This window comes from Solea solea, chromosome 7, assembly GCF_958295425.1.
Source record: "Solea solea chromosome 7, fSolSol10.1, whole genome shotgun sequence".
In the NCBI taxonomy this organism is placed as follows: domain Eukaryota; kingdom Metazoa; phylum Chordata; class Actinopteri; order Pleuronectiformes; family Soleidae; genus Solea; species Solea solea.
Genome location: NC_081140.1, coordinates 7,981,998 through 8,003,656, shown reverse-complemented (window position 1 = coordinate 8,003,656; position 21,659 = coordinate 7,981,998). Strand labels below are relative to the sequence as shown.

General features: G+C 42.1%; 1 protein-coding gene across 1 annotated transcript; it reads right to left on the bottom strand.

Moving 5' to 3' along the window:
- Positions 1 to 54: 54 nt before the first annotated feature.
- LOC131463120 (myelin protein zero-like protein 2) lies at positions 55 to 20,276 on the bottom strand. Its single transcript, XM_058634821.1, has 5 exons — positions 19,961 to 20,276; positions 4,278 to 4,447; positions 3,709 to 3,919; positions 2,969 to 3,140; positions 55 to 1,648 (listed from the first exon to the last, which is right to left on the bottom strand). The coding sequence occupies exons 1-5, from the start codon at positions 20,013 to 20,015 to the stop codon at positions 1,489 to 1,491; spliced, it is 768 nt and encodes a 255-aa protein (XP_058490804.1). The 5' UTR covers positions 20,016 to 20,276; the 3' UTR covers positions 55 to 1,488.
- Between the last annotated feature and the right edge of the window lie 1,383 nt (positions 20,277 to 21,659).

The following is a 21,659-nucleotide window of genomic DNA, read 5'->3' as shown; positions in this document are numbered from 1 at the left end:
TCACAGTAACATATTCATGCCCATGAACATCTAACAAGCAATACCAGACTTCAGTCACAAGGGCAGCATGGCTAATGTAATACATATTGAGCCTGAAACAAATTAAACAACAAATCCCTGCCGTGATATTAACAGTAATGCAATGAAATGTAAACAGGTAAACAAGGAAAAGTACTCTACAGACAGACACACCATAAGCACACAACTGGCGGTAGTACATTAAAAATAATGATGCATAATAAATGTTGAATAATGAGATTCCTCTCCTACATAATAGATGAGCCGTGTCAAATCATGTCAGGTTGTGCTATTATTTGTTTCTGGGGCCAACTGTTGTCTACGCAAATGCACTCTGTGTGGTGGAATGCATGCGACACAATGTGGTAAACGATTTAAAGGCATTTGTTTTTTATTAGAAAATCTTGTTTTTGTTTTAATAAAAATCTCTATGACAAACAAATACGATGACATTTCAAAATAACAGAGCAAAACACCTCTGGTATTATCTAAAAAAAGAGAATGCAACAATAACAAAAAGCATCTATTAGAAAAGTATGTCACAGAAGTAAAAAATCAAAAAAATCACAATCATTTGTTAGTAGACCTGATGCATTCACAGGCGCACACAGTGAGAAAAGAGCCTGTCAAGGACATTTTTGCCGTCAAAGGGTTTTCAGATCTGACTGTGCATTCCGGCATGTGCGATTTCTCGCTCACCGATCAAGTATGTGGCCTTAATGAGAGAAACTTCACATCAGTGCTTGTTTTGTCCGAGTAATGTGACGTGATGTGACGTGTTGATAGACTCAGCCAGCTTGTGGAGGAACATATAAGCTCTTAACAAATTCTTTGCTTTTTAAAAAAAATAGAATTCATTGTTTGCAAAAAAAAAGTTCCAGACGTACACCAAAAGTAAAGGGCCGTATATGACTGTCCTCACTGTTACTGCAGGACGCACAGTACACTATATGCCAGCGTCCTTGGTGAAATCAATTGTTTGTTGTTGCTAATTTTGTTTAATATTGACTCCTGACAATTAACAAGATCTTACTGAACACTAAATTGCCCCTCTTCCCCTTCATAACTGAGGCTGAACCAGCTTCAGGAACATATTGCCTTTCACTTCATAAGCCCTGCTGGTTTGACACAGCATTTCTTCACACTCAAGAATATTTTTGGTCACTTTCAAAAGCAGACTGCTGCTTCCTTTTGATTCTGTTTCAAAGCCATCGCCAAGGCATCGCCCCAAACTGTTCTTCAGTGGAAACTTAAACACAAAACTTTCTTTCCATTTTCCCTCTATTCAGAGAGAGCGTGCTTGTTTCCCACACTGCAGCAGCAGCAGCAACAACAACAGCACTCTTTTGATTTTGCCTCCTTTCAGCAGAATCCCGGAATTTAATCCATATGCCGTGTAGGCATCCCTCCAGCAAACTTCCTGGCTGGCTTCACATCAGTGTTGTTGTCTCTCTGTCTCTTCCCACATCCTCAGTCGGAGTCATCGTCACCATCATCATCATCTGAGCTTGGGCCCTCCTCCTCCGAGGAGCTCGGGTCTTTGGTGCTGGCTTCTGAGATCATGCCATCTGAACTGTCCATCTCTATGGATGTGTACGACATGTAGAGATGGACGGCCCGTGATGGATGGCTGGGACACATGCACACAGAGGGAGGTCATGCAAAAGGGGAGACAGCATAGCAAGCACACACACGTATGACATGTCCATGAATTATTCATGCACATGAATGCACAAAAGTGACACAAAACGGGAGAGGACAAGGACAAAGCAGACAGCAACACAAACAGCAGGGACAAAGGGGTTAGCGTCACACAAGTTCACTCCAACATTGAAAGCAAAAGACGGTTCCAAATATCATCCTGTTTGCACATCGTCATCTGATTAAGGTACAATCGCGTTTCAGTGAACGGATTCGTCTCTCGACCGAGATCACAGTGAAGTCGACGAACCTCTCCGCGAGAGGATTGTGTTTTTTTAAAACTGGTGCCTGCGTTATCGCAACACAGGAACCAGATGTATCACCTGTTACAGAGAGATCTGAAAACCCAAGTGAGAAGCAAAGCAGAACCACATGCCCAGGAAAACATGACCAAATAGCTCATTGTTCAAAACAGACAATGGGCTATGAGACAACAAAAAAAAACAACAATCAGCCACTTCAATGAAAAAATACAATACAAATAAAACACAAAATAAAAAGTGCTGATCTAATTCTATTTGAGTATGAAATGTCTGTTTCCAACAAGTGCTCATCATCAGGTCATGGTTACTCTAACACATTTTGATGACTGCTGCAGCAGTCGAGATAAATCAGTCTCATAACACCACAGCGTGTCAGAAATACAAAGCAATAGAACCTCAGCAGTGAAATGAAATGGAAATAGGAACGTTGCAAATCTTTGAATGGGGTTTCATCATGTTTCCCATCATGTGGTCATTGAGGCGCTCATTTATCCTTCAGAGCCTGTAATGCTTGTTGAAACAATGTATCATGCATTGGGGCTGCACTGCATACGTATGCAGTGGGAGTGATAATGTATTAGTTGGGGAGTAAACAGCGGGGATACACCATTGTTCTCCATCTACATCAGCAAAACATTGACTCTAAACAGGAACTGTGTCTGGAACAAGTACAAATAAACTGATAAAAGAGGTTCAAGAAATAAAAGGCACATGTACAGTGATATAAAATATATAAAAGACTTCAGCACCTACAGCTTTCTACACAAAGGCACATTCTCATTTTATTTCTGCTTAGTGACAGCTGCCCATATATTGGTCCAGGTTTGCGACTGTGACCGGACTGTGGATGGAGAGGAGCGCAGAAGTGAAGTGTCCAGAAGGAAAAGTGCCCCAGGCCCCAAGAAAGAGCACCACATGCCCCAATCCCCAGAGTTAGACAGAGTTATCCCCCTCTCCTTTCCCCTCTGCCTGTCTCTTGGTCTTACCACGCAGTGGGGTCTTTTCTCTCTTTGCGAGGCGCTTCCTCGCTCCCTTCCAGGTGTCTCTGTCTCCTTTTCTTGCACCTCCTGCAAGACACGACGATGACGAGGAGGATGATCACGCCGGCGATGCTGCTCGCGATGATCAAAACCAGGCGTAGAATTTCAGAGAAAGACGCTGTAGGCGAGAAGGAAACAAACGAGAACCAGACTGAGTGTGTTTACCTGACAAAACAAAGGAGCTTTTACTGCTCAGAGCTATTTTACTGTACATGGTCAATCGTTTTAACCCAGCCTGAAACACTGCAGGGATTGCAATGAAGTCCCAAACAAATATCCGTAATCAGCTATAATGTCCAGTTTTACTACTATTCATATTAATATTAATACCAGTTTTCAGCTTTTACATATATATTTATAATCAAAACTGACTGGTTTGCATGTTTCTAAGTTAATCGCCGTTTATTTATTAGTGCTTAAATAATAATAAACGTACCCCATTCTTAATGTGTTTAATCAAATCAGGTTAATTTCTTCTTCGCCCACTTCATTTTTGCCAGAGATGCAAATTCCTCTATTCCTGGGACAATGCTCATCAGCTTAATTTCACCAAGTGGCTCAGTTAAGTGAAGTAAAAGTCACTTAGTCCTTCCTTTGTAAAGTGCCCCAAAAACAAAAAATGCTGCATCCGAGGAGAGACGGGGGGGAGAAAGGAAGGTTATATGTCTATAAATGAATCTTCTGACCTGTAGCGACAACACGGAGTCGAATCTCTCCCACCGGGCCGTGAACGTCTGGCGGATTCTTGACCTGGCAGATGTAAGTGCCGTTGTAGGTGTACTTGACCTCGCGAATTATAATAGAGGCGTCGTTGCCCATGATGTCACCGGCCCAAACAATGCGCTTCTTGAAAATGCCGTCTGTAGGCGGATAGGCTCGCTGCTGGAAGTGGAACACCTATCGTGGAGTTTGAAGAATAGGGGGTTGTAGCAACAGTGAGACAGATTATTGTTGGATTGTCACAGACAGAAAGTCACCAAACGAAAAGCAGAAAGCTGAGGAATGATATATTGTTCTCAGAGAGAAATGGCTGATTATTTCTTCTCTCTATTCGCAGTATGTGCACACACACAGAGGTACAGACACACACACTGAGACATATGCTGTCTTAGCTTCTCCATAGGGAGCCAGATGACTCATCACCTCCTCTCTCCTCCGTTTTTGAGGGGGTGGATGATCCCTGACACACTGACAAAGTTTGAGGTTTGATCACTTTCTCCCAGAGACACACACACACACACACACACACACTTACCGACTCCTCTCGTCCTGGTTTGAGAGGTCTAAAGGTCCACGTGATGACAATGGAGTTGATATTAATCGGAGAGGAGCTCTCGAATGTGCACTTGAGACGAGCATCTGTGCCATTGACTGCCTCCATTTCCCCAGATGTGTATACACGCATCCCGTTGACCTGCAGCACGCCTGCAAGCATACGGCACAGCAGCAGAGGTTACAAAGCAGAAATAAATGCAATGCATACATCAGAGCTTTGTAAAAGAAGCACAACTACATTTACAAAAAAAATACAGCAGCAAAGACTTGCACATTGAATTCACCCACAACAGTAATTTCCAGCTCAGTGAGTGCATGCAGTGCACCCACTGACCCTGCCTCTGCCTACGCAGAGCTGCTGCAAGAAAAATCCCTAACTCTAAGTTGTCACTATAGCTTTATCCGAGATATACACAGCAAAGAACAGTCTGCAATTCTGCAGATATGTCCAAATGCTGAAATAATGAGATTAGATCTGCAAGCCGTAAGTGAACGCCCTTAAGGAATCTGCTTCATCACATCCTGATGTCACCTGATTTCCGGTCAGGAGGACAAATCTGTGACACTCTCACAAAAATACCCACTTGAGTTGCACGACTGCGGCTGAGGCAGAGTCTGCTGTATATTATGTGGATATGGACGATATCAATCTTCACACTATATGATAGATCTATTGGACGGAGAAGAAATGGACTGAAAGAGCGGACAGCGATATTGGCAACAATTTGGGTCTGCTATATAATGATGGATGGAGCTCAACAGAGTGTGCCTAGCAAGGACACACACACACACACACACTTACACACACATGCATGTACTGTCTGAGGCAGCGACCAGCTTAATGCTGAGTTGCTGCCTGGCAGCTGGTCAACATCACGTCAGAAATCAACAGATCACATCTCCCTTATTTATCAAGTCCCATCCAACTTGTACAGTGACTGTGGCTCAAAGTCTCAGAGGAAGTCCATGTGTCTGCTGCTGAGTCCAAATCACCTGGACTATTTATAGGGACACCTCCATATGCTCCAATATTATCAGAAGCCATGTCTGGCCTTGTTTAAGTCAATGTCCTGGCACACAGCGGACAATCCATCTGCAGAGCTACAGCATAGCCTGAGCCAGCGTGATCACAGTAGCCAAGATCAGCCCTAACGTCATTACACATTCCATATAAGGAAGCAGCAACATCACAGAAACTGTGACTCAGCGCTGGTCCACTGAAAATGCACATTTAGGAAAACTACTGTCAGGGTGAAGATTTTCCTCCACTCACAGTATGTACGAGGGGTAGACAGCGGAAAACAGAGGTTTTGGCTCGGAACATCACACTGCGGTGTGTCCGCCGCTCTCTGTTCAACGTCAACGTGCGATGTCATCACATTTGTTTACATGAAGCAAGATGTGTAGTCACACCTGTCTGTTACCATTGCTTGCTGGACATAACCATGCTTATAATAATGGGGTATGTGTTTTTATGTGGATGAAGCAAGGTTATAATAGTTTTTAGTTTTTGTTTTAAAATGAGTTAGTTTTCATTAGTTTTTAGAGTGGGTTTGCTAGTTTTTATTACTTTTTGTTTCTTGTAAATGCTTAGTTTTGTTTTCGTTTTCGAAAGGTCATGGTGTTATGGTCTATTGTGTCATAAAAACCCAGCAAAAGATGCCATTTTAAAAATGTCTTAGGACAGATGAACAACCATCCCTGAATCAAATAAAAAAGTCTCAAGAAAGTAACCTGAAGTGCAAAATGTGCATAAAAGAGAAAACAATCAATGCATTTCATATGAACCCAAAAGGCTTATGTATGAAATAAATTTACAAAGACGAAAACTAAGCACATTTCACTCTAGTTTTTAGTTTTATTTCAGTTATTTCTGTTTTTTCCATTTAGGTTTTTCATTATTTCGTTAACTATAATAACCTTGGTGTGAAGATCTACACACACAAGCCAGGCGTAGGACTAGTGGACAACATTTATCTGCTCCTCATGGGCACCACAGCCATTGGCCTGTCCCATGATTGAACCAGCAACCTTCTGGTTACAAGCCCAATTCCTTCCCGCTTAACTAAAGGAGGAAAACATCCATTTTCAAACATAGCCTAACGACTGACATGTAAACAAGGACTCAATCACATGAATACATGTTTCATCCTTCTTTCATTGACGCAGTCAGGAGCTGGTTAATGGTTAAGGGATTCACAAAAAATGCACAATATGAATTGTATCATAAAGGCTTTGATCCCTAAAATAATTAGGCTCTACTCAGCAATTTAAAATGTGGGTTAAATAAAATGAAGTGGGTTATCCCGCTGCTTAAAAGCAAGATAGCACAAAGCTCGAGGCGTAGAAATATGAAGTCGAGGAAAGAAGGCAAATTAGGCCATATCATTTCCTCTTCCTTATAATTGTAGTTAAGGTCAGAGTTAACTGGGAAAAATATCAGCATGTTCTCGGCTCCTCGGGCATCACATTCTGTTCCTTATCAGGCTGGAAAGAGTTTCCTGTGGGCTGGGATGAGAGAGTGGGGAGACCAGGCAGCCGCCACACAGCATTAAACAGACAGCCTTCTCTCTCATCACTGGGCCCTGGCAGTGCTCTAAACTCTAAGTGTTTTAAATGAGCCTGATGAAACCAGGGAGGAACGTGAGTGAGTGAGTGAGTGAGTGTTACGGACAGTGTACACACAGCAATAAGAGTCTGCCTTTGCTCATCTTCAAGTTTATCTCAGACTTAATATGTTACTTTTCCTTGAATGAAAAAAACATGATTCAGTACATGACACTGCATTGTATATATAAACTTAATACTTAAAAACACAAGTTTCTTGCCTGGTGGCATGCCCACGTCTGATAGTATTGCTTGACAGAGCCTGTTTTCAGGTGAAGGACGCAGCAGTTACACTGCTCACAAAAACAATAATTAACAATAAAACATATCTTTGACTGTATGTCAGCACAAGATTCGCTCCAATGGATCGACTCGAGAGGCCTCCTCTTTCTCCACATTCTCGCTCACCCTCACTTTAAGTTCAGTGTAAAGAAAAGAAGGAGTTAGTGGATCAAACTTCATGTGTTTAGGACACTCATTAAGCAGATTGCATCAGGGCTGGTTGTATCAGTTTACCTAATGACTCCCCCGTAGGCTTAGTGTGTGTGAAATCTCAGCAGAAGTCTGAGAATCTGAGCCAACAAGTAAACATCTCATATTCCATGTGAAGCCTGGCAAAGACACAGGGAGGGAATGGCAGAGTTGCATGTCTCACAACAATACCCGTCCTGTTATCAAGCAAAAGCCTCCTTCTCAAAATATGTAAAGTTGTTTTTAGCCACACCAGACTTTTGGATTACATGAAAATGTGTCAAATGTTCCTCACTTTGGGAAAAAGCTTATGAGCTATTACTTGGATTGGGGTAATGTAAAAAAAAAAGGTGATTTTGGTTAGACACCCATCACGCCCGCCCTAGGGATGAATTGTATTGACATTATGAATCCCTTGACTTTCCAACACATAGCACAATCATCAGGCCAACGCTTTAATTTCCCTAACAACAAAACAGTTCTGCCTGAGCTTCACTGTGATCTGCTTATTGTTAAAAGTCTAATATGAAACATTCAGCCTCACATGATGTCAGGGAACAAACGTTAGCTGAGTAAACAGAGTATTAATGTGGTGTCACACCCCGTCTCTGTGTGCTGTTATTCGAGGCTCTTGTTTTGGTGGCTGGTCCAGCAGTGGCGTTATTTTGTGTACCGTCAGAACTGATAGACCCTGTTTATAAATACGCTGCTCTACCACATTCATGAGACAAGCACAGTGGTTCTCATGCTGCTACGGGAATACGAAAATCATGTGAGACGAGCCGTGATAAACAGCTGATTCTGAACAAACTAGTGACACGTTTAGTATTGAAATGTAAACACAACACAGCACATATTTGACAACATTTTAGAGGAAGCTGAATGTCTTAGAGCAATCGCCACTGAAACTGGCACATAGATAAGATTAAATGCTTAACTCCCATGGTCTGTTTTCCTGTTGGCATGGATGCGAAATGCACAAGTGTTGCTAATGCTCAGTTTTGCATTGCGTCATCATACCTGCAGTACTATGCAGGTTTTGAACCCTAATTTAACAACCCCAGAGTCATTTACCAAGCCAGGTACCAACTCCTGTATACAGTAAGATCAAGGCAGCAATAGCTCATGCTCATCATAGCATGAGCCGGTGAAAATGAAGGAAAGAAAAACGACTCTCTGACCGAGCGAGGGGACACATGGATGGATGTTTACCATGGTGTCGTAAAAATAATGTAAAACTGTAGGGGGAGCTCCGTAGAGAAAAAGACAAAAAAGCATTCTGGTTGTGAGTATGGTGGTATGGTGGCATCAGCTAACCAATGACATGATGTTGCAGAGCAAGTTACTGCAGATAAAACACTTTTTTTCCGATTATATTGTACATGATAAGTAGGGATGTCCCGATCCGATATTGATATCGGATATTGGTCCGATATCAGTCAAAAAACAAGTATTGCATTATATCGGACTGCCTCTAAAGTCTGCGGGGCCGGGCTCTGGGTTTACCTGCGGGACGAGTCACTCACCCTGTGGGGGTTGGGCTAATCCAAAATAGTGAAAACAAGGGGGGTGTTCTCTGAAGACACCCCCATTAGCACTTGGTACTTTCCTCCTGATGAAATTAACCATAGACTGTATGAAATTAACATGGCAAAAAATCCAATATTCTTATATTGAAGGTTAAAATTTATGTAACCCACAGTTTTTCTCATACCTACTGTTGCTGACTATTGTACTCTGTTTAGGTAATATCACTTGATCAAGCCTATTCTAACATTCCAGACTACAAAATAAGTAATTAAAGTATGTATGATTCGTGCTGATATCGTATCGGATCATTATCTGTATCAGCCAATACTTAAGACTGCAATATCGGTATCGTATCAGAAGTGAAAAAGTAGTATCGGGACATCCCTAATGATAAGCATAGTTGTAGTAGAGTGTCTAACCTGCTTGTGCTGAAATGATTCATGGTGCTGCATAAATCAGGAGAGACTGCAGGTCCTTCAGGCCAACTTACCCCCAATTAAAATTAATCATTCTATTTACAGTAAATTAATTGATGTATGTGTTGCTAATCAGCAACAGAAAACCACCAAATTCAACGATGCTGTCTTCTGAAATAAGCTGAGCTGATTAAGAATTAGGGTTAATTGGGTCTTTTTGAAGGCAGAGTGGATATTAGTGAAATTAGAGCACATTTAGGACTATGTACAGTGCCTCCATTACTATGACCGTTTGTCCCGGCCCGCTAAAAGTACATGATCAGTGTTAAATCAGGCATTAGCAGGGACTAATTGGAAAAGAAGGATGTGTACCATTACATGAGTGAAGGCATTAAGCGTGCAGAATTTAGCTCATTTACAGAAAGAGAGATAAATGAGTCGAAAGTGAGCTTAAGTGATGCACAAGAGCAGTATGAGTGACTGAGTGAATGAGTAAGAAGTGTAGTGAATAGGGCTGGAGGAGAACGAAATGCTGGAAACGTATTGTTCTTCATAAGTGCAAGCCGGTAATGAGGAGATAGCATTAGACTGATTTGTTGTTTGTTTGCTTTGTCTGACCATTCGTCCAGTCCAGCCCGTCTCTCTGTCCAGTCTGAGTTTGTCCTTTGTTTATGTCTGGACATCCTGCCAGTGCTGACCACACCCAGCGCACAGAGGCAGAGACAGACAGGGGGAGCTTTCACCGCTTATTAAGATGGAGTTATTTACTTGAGTGGAGGGCAGGACCTGAGTGCAGCCAAATGCATGAATTCATCTAAATGATGTTTTAAATTTTGCAGACGCTGACCGGCATGCTGCGACTGTCTTTTCTGGAATAAAACACAATGACACGATTTAAGATTGAAATATGGGTTATTGGTTTGAATTAGGTTTCCTTTGGTCCGTTTTTTTAATGCCCAGTTAGAACAAGAAGGAAAAAATAATAATAATCTTGGGTCAAAGCATCAATAAAAGTTAAATCAAGTGTGTGAAAACTTTGCTATCTGGTTCCCAGGAGTTGAAAAACAGTGACAATTATAACTAGAACTTCAGTCAAGTTCAGTCAAGTCCTTGGTCCACACCTCACCACTCTACCTGTATCCTGCAGAGATAGGTGAAAACAGAATCTACTTGGCAGAGGTAATTATAGAAAAGACTTCCCCGTGTGTCATTTCACCTCAGCTCAGTATCCCCTGTATGTCTTTGTGATTATTTTCGGTAATGTCATCGCCAGCTGTTTTTAGGCATTATCAGGAATAAGCGGAAGAGGTTGTAAACTGTTACCTTCCATTGTTCTTTAATGTTTTATCTTCAGTGTCGTCACATTCGGTTCAGTATTCAAAAAGTCTCTCTCTCTCTGCCTCTCTCTCTCTCTATCTCTCTCAGTGTGTGCGTGAAAATCCATTAAATGTGGTGGTGCTGGCATTAGTCCATAATTTATGTCAATATGCAATATATCATGATAAAATGAACTCGCTGAACCTTCATTGCACTTTATTTCTACCTGTCAACACGATTGGTACAAAATACATTGCAGACTTGCCCGTCTGAAGCCAAAGAGGCCAAGATACTTTCATCTGCTGTAAAATCCTCAAGCCAAGCCCACGAGAGTGTGATTAGGTTTACTTGGCGTGGCAGGCAGCCAACGTTTGTCCCTCCCAGGCGGGCAGAGAAAGTATCCCGTCGTGTAGGACATGCCTGTGTAACATTTCAGCCAATGTCAACAAGGAAAGGCAGGTTTTAAAGTGCATAATGCCACCCGCATGCTGTCCAGTTTCTTTAGCGTCACATTGCTGCAAGCAGTATGTAGCTATACAAATATCCCGTGTCATTACACACATTTGGCAGGAGTTATTGTTTCTATTGTGCGACATATGCATATATATGATAAAGAATGAAAAGGCTTTTTTCAAATATGCATTAGATGGCACAGCCATTGACTGAATGGCACAGTTTAATTAACAATTTTATGATATAAACAATATGATTAAGAGTGCTGGCTGATCATCATGTGCTGTAAAAATCTAATCACTTATTCAGGTTTGTCAAACATACGGTCCGTGGGCCTGATCCAGCCCACCTGAGGGTCTGAACCGGCCTGCAGGTTTAATGAATTTGTGAAAATTTCACATTGTGATGAGAAATAATGTTATATACTAATGTATATTTTTCTGTTCCAGATACCTGTGACCAAATGTTTTGGGCCTTTGCAGATCCATGTTGATCAAGTAAACTTGGGGCATAGTATTGTTGAAATTGCACTTCGGGTTGTTCATAATGTGTTTTGTAAAAAGATACTTCATCAAATGTAAAACAAAAGGAAACATTTGGAGTTCTTGTTGTTTCTAGGTTATTATGCTATTGTTTTACTGGTCCGGCCCACTTGAGATAAAATTGCGGTCCGTGTGACCCTTGAACTAAAATGAGTTTGACACCCCTGCACTAAAGTCTCTGAACTATGAGGACATTTGACTGACAGATAAGCATCTCTTCAGATTTAGTCACTGCACTTAGCAACCGTTACCAAGGATAGCTTTTCAAAATGTTTACATTTTCAGGCCCTTCTGGGTGTGCTTCACACTGCAGCGAGGCACACAGTACTCCATATACTGAACTCTTGTCATAACTGCTCAACAAACATTCTTTGGTTTTCAAACTATGTTTTTCTTTGAATATCTTAAAGGCATTGTGCAAAGTCAACAAATACGCCTGCCTCAATATCCTTACCTGTGTCACCTTATACGTTGGGGGAATTGTTGGTGCTGCAGTCACTCATAAATATGCAGATATGAACAAGGTGAAATCAGAGGGGACAGAGCTGCCTTCACAACTCAAACAAAAATATACAGTATAATATCCACGATGGGAAATGAGCGCTTTTCCAGTGTTGATGACCACTCAAAGCTGCTTTACACTACAGTTTTGCCATCACACCCATTCGCTTACACTTTCATACAGCAAATCTATGTGCAGCACATTTTCTATCACTCATCTGTCATGGGCTTTAGTGTCTTGCCCAAGGCAACACATCGAGCAGAATCAAACCCACAACTTTTCAAGTTAAGAGACAACTCACTCTACCGCTGTCGCCCCACGTCATCACCATTCACACCATATCTGTTTTAGTTTATTAAGTAAAGCAGCAGAAAAAGACTGGGTCGGGACCCACAGATTGGTCAACTTTCTCCGACCTTGTAGTTAAGATGTATGTGTAAGTGTTGTAAACAGCTGTAAATGGGTCACTACAATATGCAGAAATTAGCTTTTGTCAATTAGTTTTTCAATTAGTTTGTCAATTTGTTTTTTTTTTTAGTTAGTCTCACTTTACTTGCTCAATGTTGCTGTTGCCTCCGCCATAAAACAAGTCACTTCCTGTGTGCAGAATGTGGCCGGCTGACACGAGCACTAAACACAGCTACACTGATCAACACAGAGAGAGCCGTGTGCCGCTGATAGGCTATATGTGCATTGTGTGAACTCTCGCGACAGTGGTTTGAATCTAACGGACATTGCACTACAGCTTTAAACAGAGTGGAGGAAACACAGTTGGAGACCCAGAAAAAAATCAAGCCACTGCCCCGACTCTCACGATCAGGAAATTGGCTTCATTACATTATTTCCTATACGGTGTGTGTGTTTATGCTTTACCTCCCTTCATTATGGCTCACAAACAAAGGGACCACAGAAGGAAACCTCATTTTCTGATGTGCCGGTTTTGGAGGAAACACTCAGGAAGGGACAAAAAAAAATAAAAATACAGAGCTCAGTGGATTATACAAAGAGTCTCTTCTCTTCTTTGTGAGAGGTTTCACAAGCCCAGGTTAGTTTTCCCCCTTTCTTTTTTTTTAAAACAATGTCTTTCTTTCATGTGGGGCTGGACCGAGGGTTGGGAATAGCAGGTTCAGGTAACAGTGTGTTTGCAGAGGAGGAGGAGGACACAGAGTTAAGAGGCAGGGTTGGGTGGTGGTGGGGGGGGGGATTCACTGAAGTGGACACAAGTGTTAACTATAGCCTAATGAGCACTATATGTTTCAGGCATTCCAGTTGTCAAATATGCAGTTATGCCAAAACAAGCAAACACTCCTTATTGCTGAAGGTACAGTATGTACCCATGCACTTACTGTATGTATGCGTTCTCTGGGGCTGTTTTCCTCTGCCTTTGTTCCAGTTAAGGAGAAACCTAATGTTGTGATGTGATGCAAGCCCATCCAGCACCTACAGGGTGGATGTGAACAGTCACTGCAGGTGACGCTCGCTCACCAAACCTCACTGGCTGACCTTATCCATGCACTAACAGCTGAATGGAAGGAAGACAAATTGTGCAGCCAGGGTCTAAAATTGTGTTGTTTGTCCTCAGGTGACTGCAGGCTGTTTTGGGGAATAAGATTTATACACATCGAATACTTTCAGTAATGCACACAATGACTGTATATGGCCATATACAGCCTGCAGGTTACAAACAAAGCTGAAAGAGCTAAACTCAAAGCCTCTATTACTTTGCATGAATGTCTTTGAATGGAAAAGACAAATACAGCAATGTTGATAACGTATTGTTTTAACTTAAGTATTCTACAGTTTTGCGGTCTTTAAACAGAGACCGAGTTTAAGCCTCTTATTTTGAACTCTTTCTCCCCCCCCCCCCCACTTACTTCCTCCAGGGCCAATTGTAATGCATCAGGCTGCAGTGTCCACAGGAAACATGTAGTGGGTGAGAGAGGATAAGAGTTTAATCCATCAAACCTCTTCCACTCCCACCACGCAGCTGACTCAACAGCTTCTCCCCAGGATTACAAACTCCTCAGGGGATGGCGGGGTCCAGTGCTTGTGCTTCGATCCACCTCATTACATGCACACAGGCATCCGCTGGGCGGCCGATCCAAACCTTGAGAGACGGACTTTGTTGCCCATATTTACTATGAAGCTGGACGAGTATGTTTAGTGTCCTGCAGTGGAATGAGTCAGACTGAATCCAATCCCACTGTGACTTCCACCTCTGCTCCCGACCAGACGAACCGTTTGGCCAACGATAAAGTGGACGAGGCACACACCTCTGCTTTTTGCTTTCCACCATAAAGGGCCACGCTAGCAAATGTTTATTTGTCAGGGAGCAGGGAGTTCTTTAGCATTACTGTCCATGTTATTGTCTACGTGAATGTTAAAATCCCCTGTTATGATAAAAAAAGTTGAAGTCAGTGCAGATAACTGACTAACAGTTCACATGTTGACATCCTATACTTGATATATACTAAAATGGCAGATTTAATTGAACCCTTTTTATTTCTCACCAGTTAAACATTCTTCTGTTACCTATCATCACAGGGATTGAGATTGAGATTGAACTCCATATGGCCCTGACTTTTCCTGGAGGAGAACATTATTGGTATCAGTATTACAGCCTGGACCCGGCACATGTCAGTCAGACTCACAGATGATATGATTCAAAGAAGGTGGGGGGGGGGGGCTTGGTGACTTTCGGGTGATGTTTTTTTCCTGCGTGGTGGAATGGGAGGGGCTGGACAAGGAGGGCGGGTGAGGGGAGAAAAAATGGGTGAAAGTTGGGAGTCTCCCAAGCTGGGGGATTGTTTGATTGCTCCTGTTGGGTTGTTTGGGCTGGGGGAGACTCCTCATGTTGGGTTGTTTGGGCTGGGGGAGACTCCTCATGTTGGGTTGTTTGGGCTGGGGGAGACTCCTCATGTTGAGACTCCTCTCTCTGGGTGTGCTGTCTTTCAGGGTCAGTCCTTATCTCAGGCGGTAGCAATTCTTCTCCAGAACGCAGTCTTCTCTGTTGTTTTGGATTATCTCGTGCCTTGTCCTTGGCAGAGGCTGCTGTTGACTGACGTATAAAATGATGTTGGAGCTTAACAGCTGTACTCCTGACTTGTTGAGGTGTCTGCGTTCCCAAAAAATGTTAAAATTGTCAATAAAATCACAAGCCTGCTGAATCTCTCGTCTCCTCCTTGCTGAACTGTCGGTAGAGGTCCACTGATAAACACCTCAGTATTCACACATCGAACTTTGTTCAGCAGATCATATTAATCCTGTTTCAATACCTCTGATTGTAGCTTGACAACATCAAGTGCTCCTGTGTGTATGACAAGAGATTTCACTGTTGGATGCTCAGCAGTGATTTCCAGAATTTTCTCTGAGATGTCGGACACCATGTCATTAGTAAAACAGAGTACTTTGGTGCTTTAGTTACTGCAAAAGTATTTTATCTCATTCACAACTCCGTCACCCACTATCAGCGCTTGAGGCCGGTAGTTTGCTCTTTCTGCAGCCTTTTAGTATATCATTTAGCCTCATATATTTCTCTGGTGCTGGATGATGACCTTTATTTTGAGTAGTCAGGGTCTTGTAAAAGCGGAGCAAATCTGTTCTCTAGTAGAATCCCTGTGTCTTGGGTTTGCTCTTACTTTCTGTTGTAGCCACAGTACACGACAGTTTTCTCCTTGGTAGAAGTCCCAAAAGTTTTCTGTTTTATTTTTGATCATAAAAACGAGCCAAGCAAACTTATTTCCAAATGTCACAAATTCAATCCAATTAAAAAATTATTTTGAGCAGTGCTCAGGTGTGTGTGTCGTATAGTTGTATATAGGTTTTAACAGTAATGGGGGAAGAAGAGCAGACTAAATGTCCTGTGCCCTAAGGATTCAGCTTTTAAAAACAACCTTGAAATACATTCTGTGGCTCTGGAGAAGCGTTTACAGCATTATTTTATATAGGATGTGAGAAGACCAGGAGGAAATAATGAATTACTGTGAGTCCTGTGAATATTATATATGACCAAGAAGGGGTCAGACACCAGACAGCCATGCTATTTCACATAAGTGATAACATGTCTGCATTAAAATGTCAAGAAACGAATGTTCCAAAACATTTCCAACACTGTTAAATCCACGTTTCTACCATTTAAGTAAGGAAATAATTCATGCTACTCGTTGGCTAATGTGTTGTCTTCTGTTGTCTTCTGTTTTTTCAGTTTATTGTGTGTTTTTTGTCACAACTGGAACAAGAGCGACGATGCACAGCGGAACCGAATGACACAAGACAACAAATCCCGCGATCCCACGCCGTGTCCTAACGTCATTAAACTCTGTCTTTTGTTATTGTTTTGACTGTGATTGTTTCACATGTAGCGCATTTAATTCACACTACATCCAGACGACCAGGCAGGTGCACGTCAATGACATAATAGGCTAATAATTGATGAAGAGCCGCCTCTCATTCAAGTGCTCAGGTGTGACTGAAACCTGTCCACTCTCTGCCCCACCCACTATCGCCTCCTCCCTCTCCGTCATTCATCAGCTCACGGTCTCGTTCACTTAAATAGCTGAGCGCTGTGTCAAGTAAAGCTGAATTAAGAGTTAACATTTATTAGTCAGAAACAGTGGACAAAAGTGACTACGGTGACATTCCTCTTTGCTCAATACAGATCTGCTCGTTCTGTAAAAAGTACTCAATGCACTGAGTACTTTTTTTTTTAGAGGCCAACAACCTGCAGAGAGTAAGAATGTGACCGTGTTGACAAAATGTGCAAATGCAGTATGTTAGTCCAAATAAAATGTAACTAAATCTAATTTTGTCAACGTCGGTACACAAAAGAAGAAGTGAGACAAGCGCGGCGGGGTTTGTGAACTGTCAGCTCAAAGAACTGAAGTCCTTGGACTCGGAATAGCAAGAACAATAGTCCAATTAAACGGCACAATCCAGCTACAATAACAGCAGCGCTTAACTGATGGACCGACCATGTGTCGACTTCAGCGCGTGCACACACGCAGACCTTAGATGACCCTGCGAACACTTTCAATTCACTGGAAAAACTAAAAATAATAATAAATCAAATCCCTGTTTACAATCGGAGCTGAGTGCAGTCCTGTGGTTTATAAGCTTGAGGCAGAGGGAGTGCCTCGCTTTCACACACTCTCCATCCGACATTTCACAGGTACGTGCGCCCGCCACCCTGAGCCCTTTGTGTCAGGGATTGATGTGTTCGTACACATGAACGTGTCATTGTCGACTCCCCACACCCCAAGGCCATCCCATCAACCCAGCAAACAAAGGCCCAGACGTCCCTCTAGGTGTGTCAACACACACAGCACGAGCGCAGCGAAAAAAACACAGTTCTGTTGTGTTCCGCTGACCCATCATTGCGGCGAGATTAGAGACACCGTGGCACAGAGATAACGGTTACATCCCACTAAACGCAAACAAGCTGCTTGTCTCCTGTCAACCTGACAACGTCCAATAAGCCAGTGTGTGCTGCGTTTGACAACAGTCACTTTGTGTGTGTGTGTGTGCTAAACCTGTAAGTCAGGACAGGTTGGCACACGTCACACAGCCTTTGAACCTGTTTCTGTTTTTGGTTTGAGTTGAAGTTGAGATGTTGGAGGAAAAGAATTAAAGGAAGAATAAAAACAGACGGCAGAGGGTGAAAAACAATGTCAAGAAACTACTTGAATCTCCTCTTGGAGTATAGATTGTTTTAAAAACAACACTCTGAACTATTGACCTTTAAACTACATGTAAACAGAAATTGTACTAAGTTGAATTTCTCAAATTTCTCAAAGACAAACATAACCAGATAAAGCGATTGGGAGTCAGACTCAAGCTAATTGACGTTCATTTACCCCTCCATGAAAGCAATGATGACACTATACCACAAACTGAACACGGCAGCCTATCTGTTATTCATTTCTCAACGGTTTAGATCGAAACTAGTCTGACGAAACCTCTTTTTTTATTTTTTTTATTTTGGCACTCAGACTATAAATTACTTCATTACTTTATTTTTTTACTGAAAAAAAAGGGCACTTTAAGGAAGCTTTTGGCTGCACTTTTTTTTCACAAACACAGTTTGCTTCAAAGGGGGTTTACAGTCCGTACAGTAAGTGAAACCCTCTATCCTTAGACCCTCACATGGAGTGAGGAAAAACTCCTGTTAAACAGTTTCTGACAGTGGTGTCACTGCAGTCTCTTGGACATGACCGATCACGTTTAAGAGGGGTTCTTATAAAATTGTTGCCACAACTAGCGTTTCTTCCCCTGTTCCCTGTTGACAAGAAAATATAGACTAACCTGCAGATTGTCTCTATTTTCAGCAATATTCTCCTTTTCACAATAGACTACACCTCACAGTTAAAGTCTGTCGCCTTCCATTTTACAGTAAACACAGTACAGAGCGTTTATCTTCCAGAGTGATGGACGATTGCTGGTGCCGCAAAACTTGCTGTGGTTGCAGAAGTAAGAGGGAAGAAAGATTATTCTGTTTGGTCTATGTGAGACACACTTTTTATCCAAAAAACGACTCCGACATCCGCCAAGTATTATTTATTTGTGAGACCTTCCCTTTTATTGTTCTCAGAAACTTAATAAATGCTGCCGTCTCTAAAGCTTTCTTTTTTTACACAGTTGCACACAGTCATATGTGTTCAAAAAGAAAATGGCCAAACATATCGGGGGAAAACCGACTACGTCTTGGAGGAGAAACGAGAAGAGGGAGAAATGAAAAGGAATTATTCTAGCCTAATAGAGTGTAACTGCAGCTGTACAACATGTTCCCCATGAGGACGAGATGACGAGGGTGCTGGCTTGTTTTATCACGCTGTCCCAAATTAACCAACACAGAAAACCCAAAGGCAGCGGAAGCCAACCATAAAAACAGTGAGAAGCAGCTGAACTCAGTCACAACACGCCTGACCTTCCGTCCACAGGCTGTTATTTGATCATCTACACCTCTTCATCCACTAATCTGCAAGCACACGCTGCTTATAAACATAAGAAGCTTTCTGATGCTATTGAGAATCCCCTACATGACACTTTGGCAGAGGATGGACAAGTCCAATCAATATAATCCACTTTACTGGGATGGACACAGATAAATTCAAGGTTAAACACGCTGGTGGCTGCTGAATGAATTGCCACTCATAAGGTGAAACAGATTAAAACGTGTTCCATTAGACGGAGCAATAACCAGCTGACATTCTCCATTAGTGTTTATTTACATGGCTGTGTGTTTCTGATCCTGCTGACATATCCTGCCTTCTTGTACGGGAAGCAGGTGGACTTATCTGCGTCCACTGGGCCACTTAACAGTCCCTGTGAACGTAAGCACGGATGCACATTAATAGGCCGGAAAGGAGCGAGTTTGCATAAACAATGCCTACAGGATTTGTTGCCCACAGTAGAAAGTCATCAAGTTGTCACAAGTGACTGCTTGAGCGGCCCACTTGGTGCCAACGGTGCCAAATACTCCACTTCCCAATGACGCACGGCCGCGCGCAAAGAGATGAAGGCTCCCTGTGGAGCTTTCACTGATGGACACACAATCAGGGTTTTACTCTCAGACCTTGATTGCCGGGAAGCGTCTCTGAAGGATCGTCCTGTTAAACCTTAACACGACTCCTGGTGTTTGAGAAAACAAGTGGTGGAACACAAGCACGGTCGAGGAGAGGAATATGATTGTGTCCTCGAAATGAGAAATATTGACTATGTTTGACTGGTCGAGTTAGAAAAGCTCGGAAACATGGGTAAACACCTTCAAACAGTTCATTCCACACATGTAGACAAACCCCCCCCAAACCACCCCAAATCCGGGTCTCACCTGAAACTGCGAGTCCAGTCAGGACGGTGAGGAAATAGAGCCCCTTTACGCACATTGGATGGACAGTCCGACGAACCAACAGACCGGAGAGTCAACTGACCCACTGAGACGCCTCCGCCGTGACTCACACGGACCCACAAGTCTTTGTATGTGTCTTGTTTTAAAGGGACGAAAGCATGTATTCACGGAGGGTCCTCTCCAGCACCGTGTCTCTCCAAAGACGCGTCCCAACTCGCCACTGCCCTCACACACTTCACTTCAGCTCCCTCCCACCACAGTTCTCGGGCGGAGTAACAAAGTCTCCCCCCTCTCCTCGCTGCTGACTTTCTAACATACACTCGAGCCGGAGAATTCCTATCGATGGTCACCCAACCTGTTCCGCCGCTGCTGCTGCTGCTGCGTGAAGCGCGTGGCGCCATGCCACAGCTGTTGCGCAAACCCTTACCCTGGAAAATAATCTTTCAAAAATGCACTCTTTGAAACATTTAAAACACCCACTTTTGAACATAAGCATCTTTTGTTCGCTACTTTCTACCACTTTTACCAATTCTTTTTTACTTACTCCCTCTGTTGCTGGTTACAATAGTTTTCCTCTTTATCATATCATTTTTATTTATCATGATTTTTTTGATTATAGACATTTATTTATTTCGATTACAGCACTTTTAACAGGACCATCTGTCTCTTCTATTGGTGATGTAAATGTTGGAAATGTGGTTTAATATTATGCAGTATATACTGTATAATATTTTAAATATGCATATATTTATATTTAGATGTCTATATCTAGATATATAAATATATATAGGCATATATATACACACAAACATATATAGAATCAAATATGGAACCAAATTTTCAGAACCTGAATTTTGTCAATAAAATCCAAATATCCAGACAAATAACAGTCTGGTTCCTGGTTTGAACCACTTGGGGGCAGAGCTGCACTTTGCCTTTAAGAAAATGAAGGCGGTTGAGTGTTCTCTCATCTTTATGTCTGGCCATGACAACATGTGTCATTGCACCAATTGTGAAAGAATTGGCAAAGACGAGATATTTACACACAAAATGTTCAATAGTAAACATAAGAAACGTCAAACTTTTGACACATTAATTGTACACTGCAAAATACAGTATTTACAGGATTTCACAGGCTTAAGCTGTGAGAATGTACAATATAACTCTGTACTTTTGTGTTTTCTTGTGAAAGTACTTTACTATTACAGCCAACAAAGTGTGTTTTATACAGTCAAATACAGTATTTATACAGGAAAATACTACTTCAAGGATGAGCTACAGGTTTGGCATCAGTTAACCTGTTCTTTTTTGTAAAATGTTTTTTTTTACAGCTTCTCATTTAATTTCTCAGCTTGTGAACTATCATGTGTGTGTGTGTGTGTGTGATAAAGTTGATATTTACTGCAACAGTTTGCATCTGAGACATTTCCAACACCTGTAAAAAGATACACTGTAAAATATCCGACTGTACGTTCACAGCAAATGACTGTGTTTACATGTAGATACTGTACTTAAATATTGGATACATTTTATAGAAAACTACTGTGTACTGACAGCTGTCACTGTTATGTCACCTATTACTGTGATATCGCAGTATCTTCCTTTATAAAAACAAGCAGTTTTTAATGCAGTATATTACTGTGCTGGATAAGGGAGACAATACACCTCGAGTGTGTGTGTG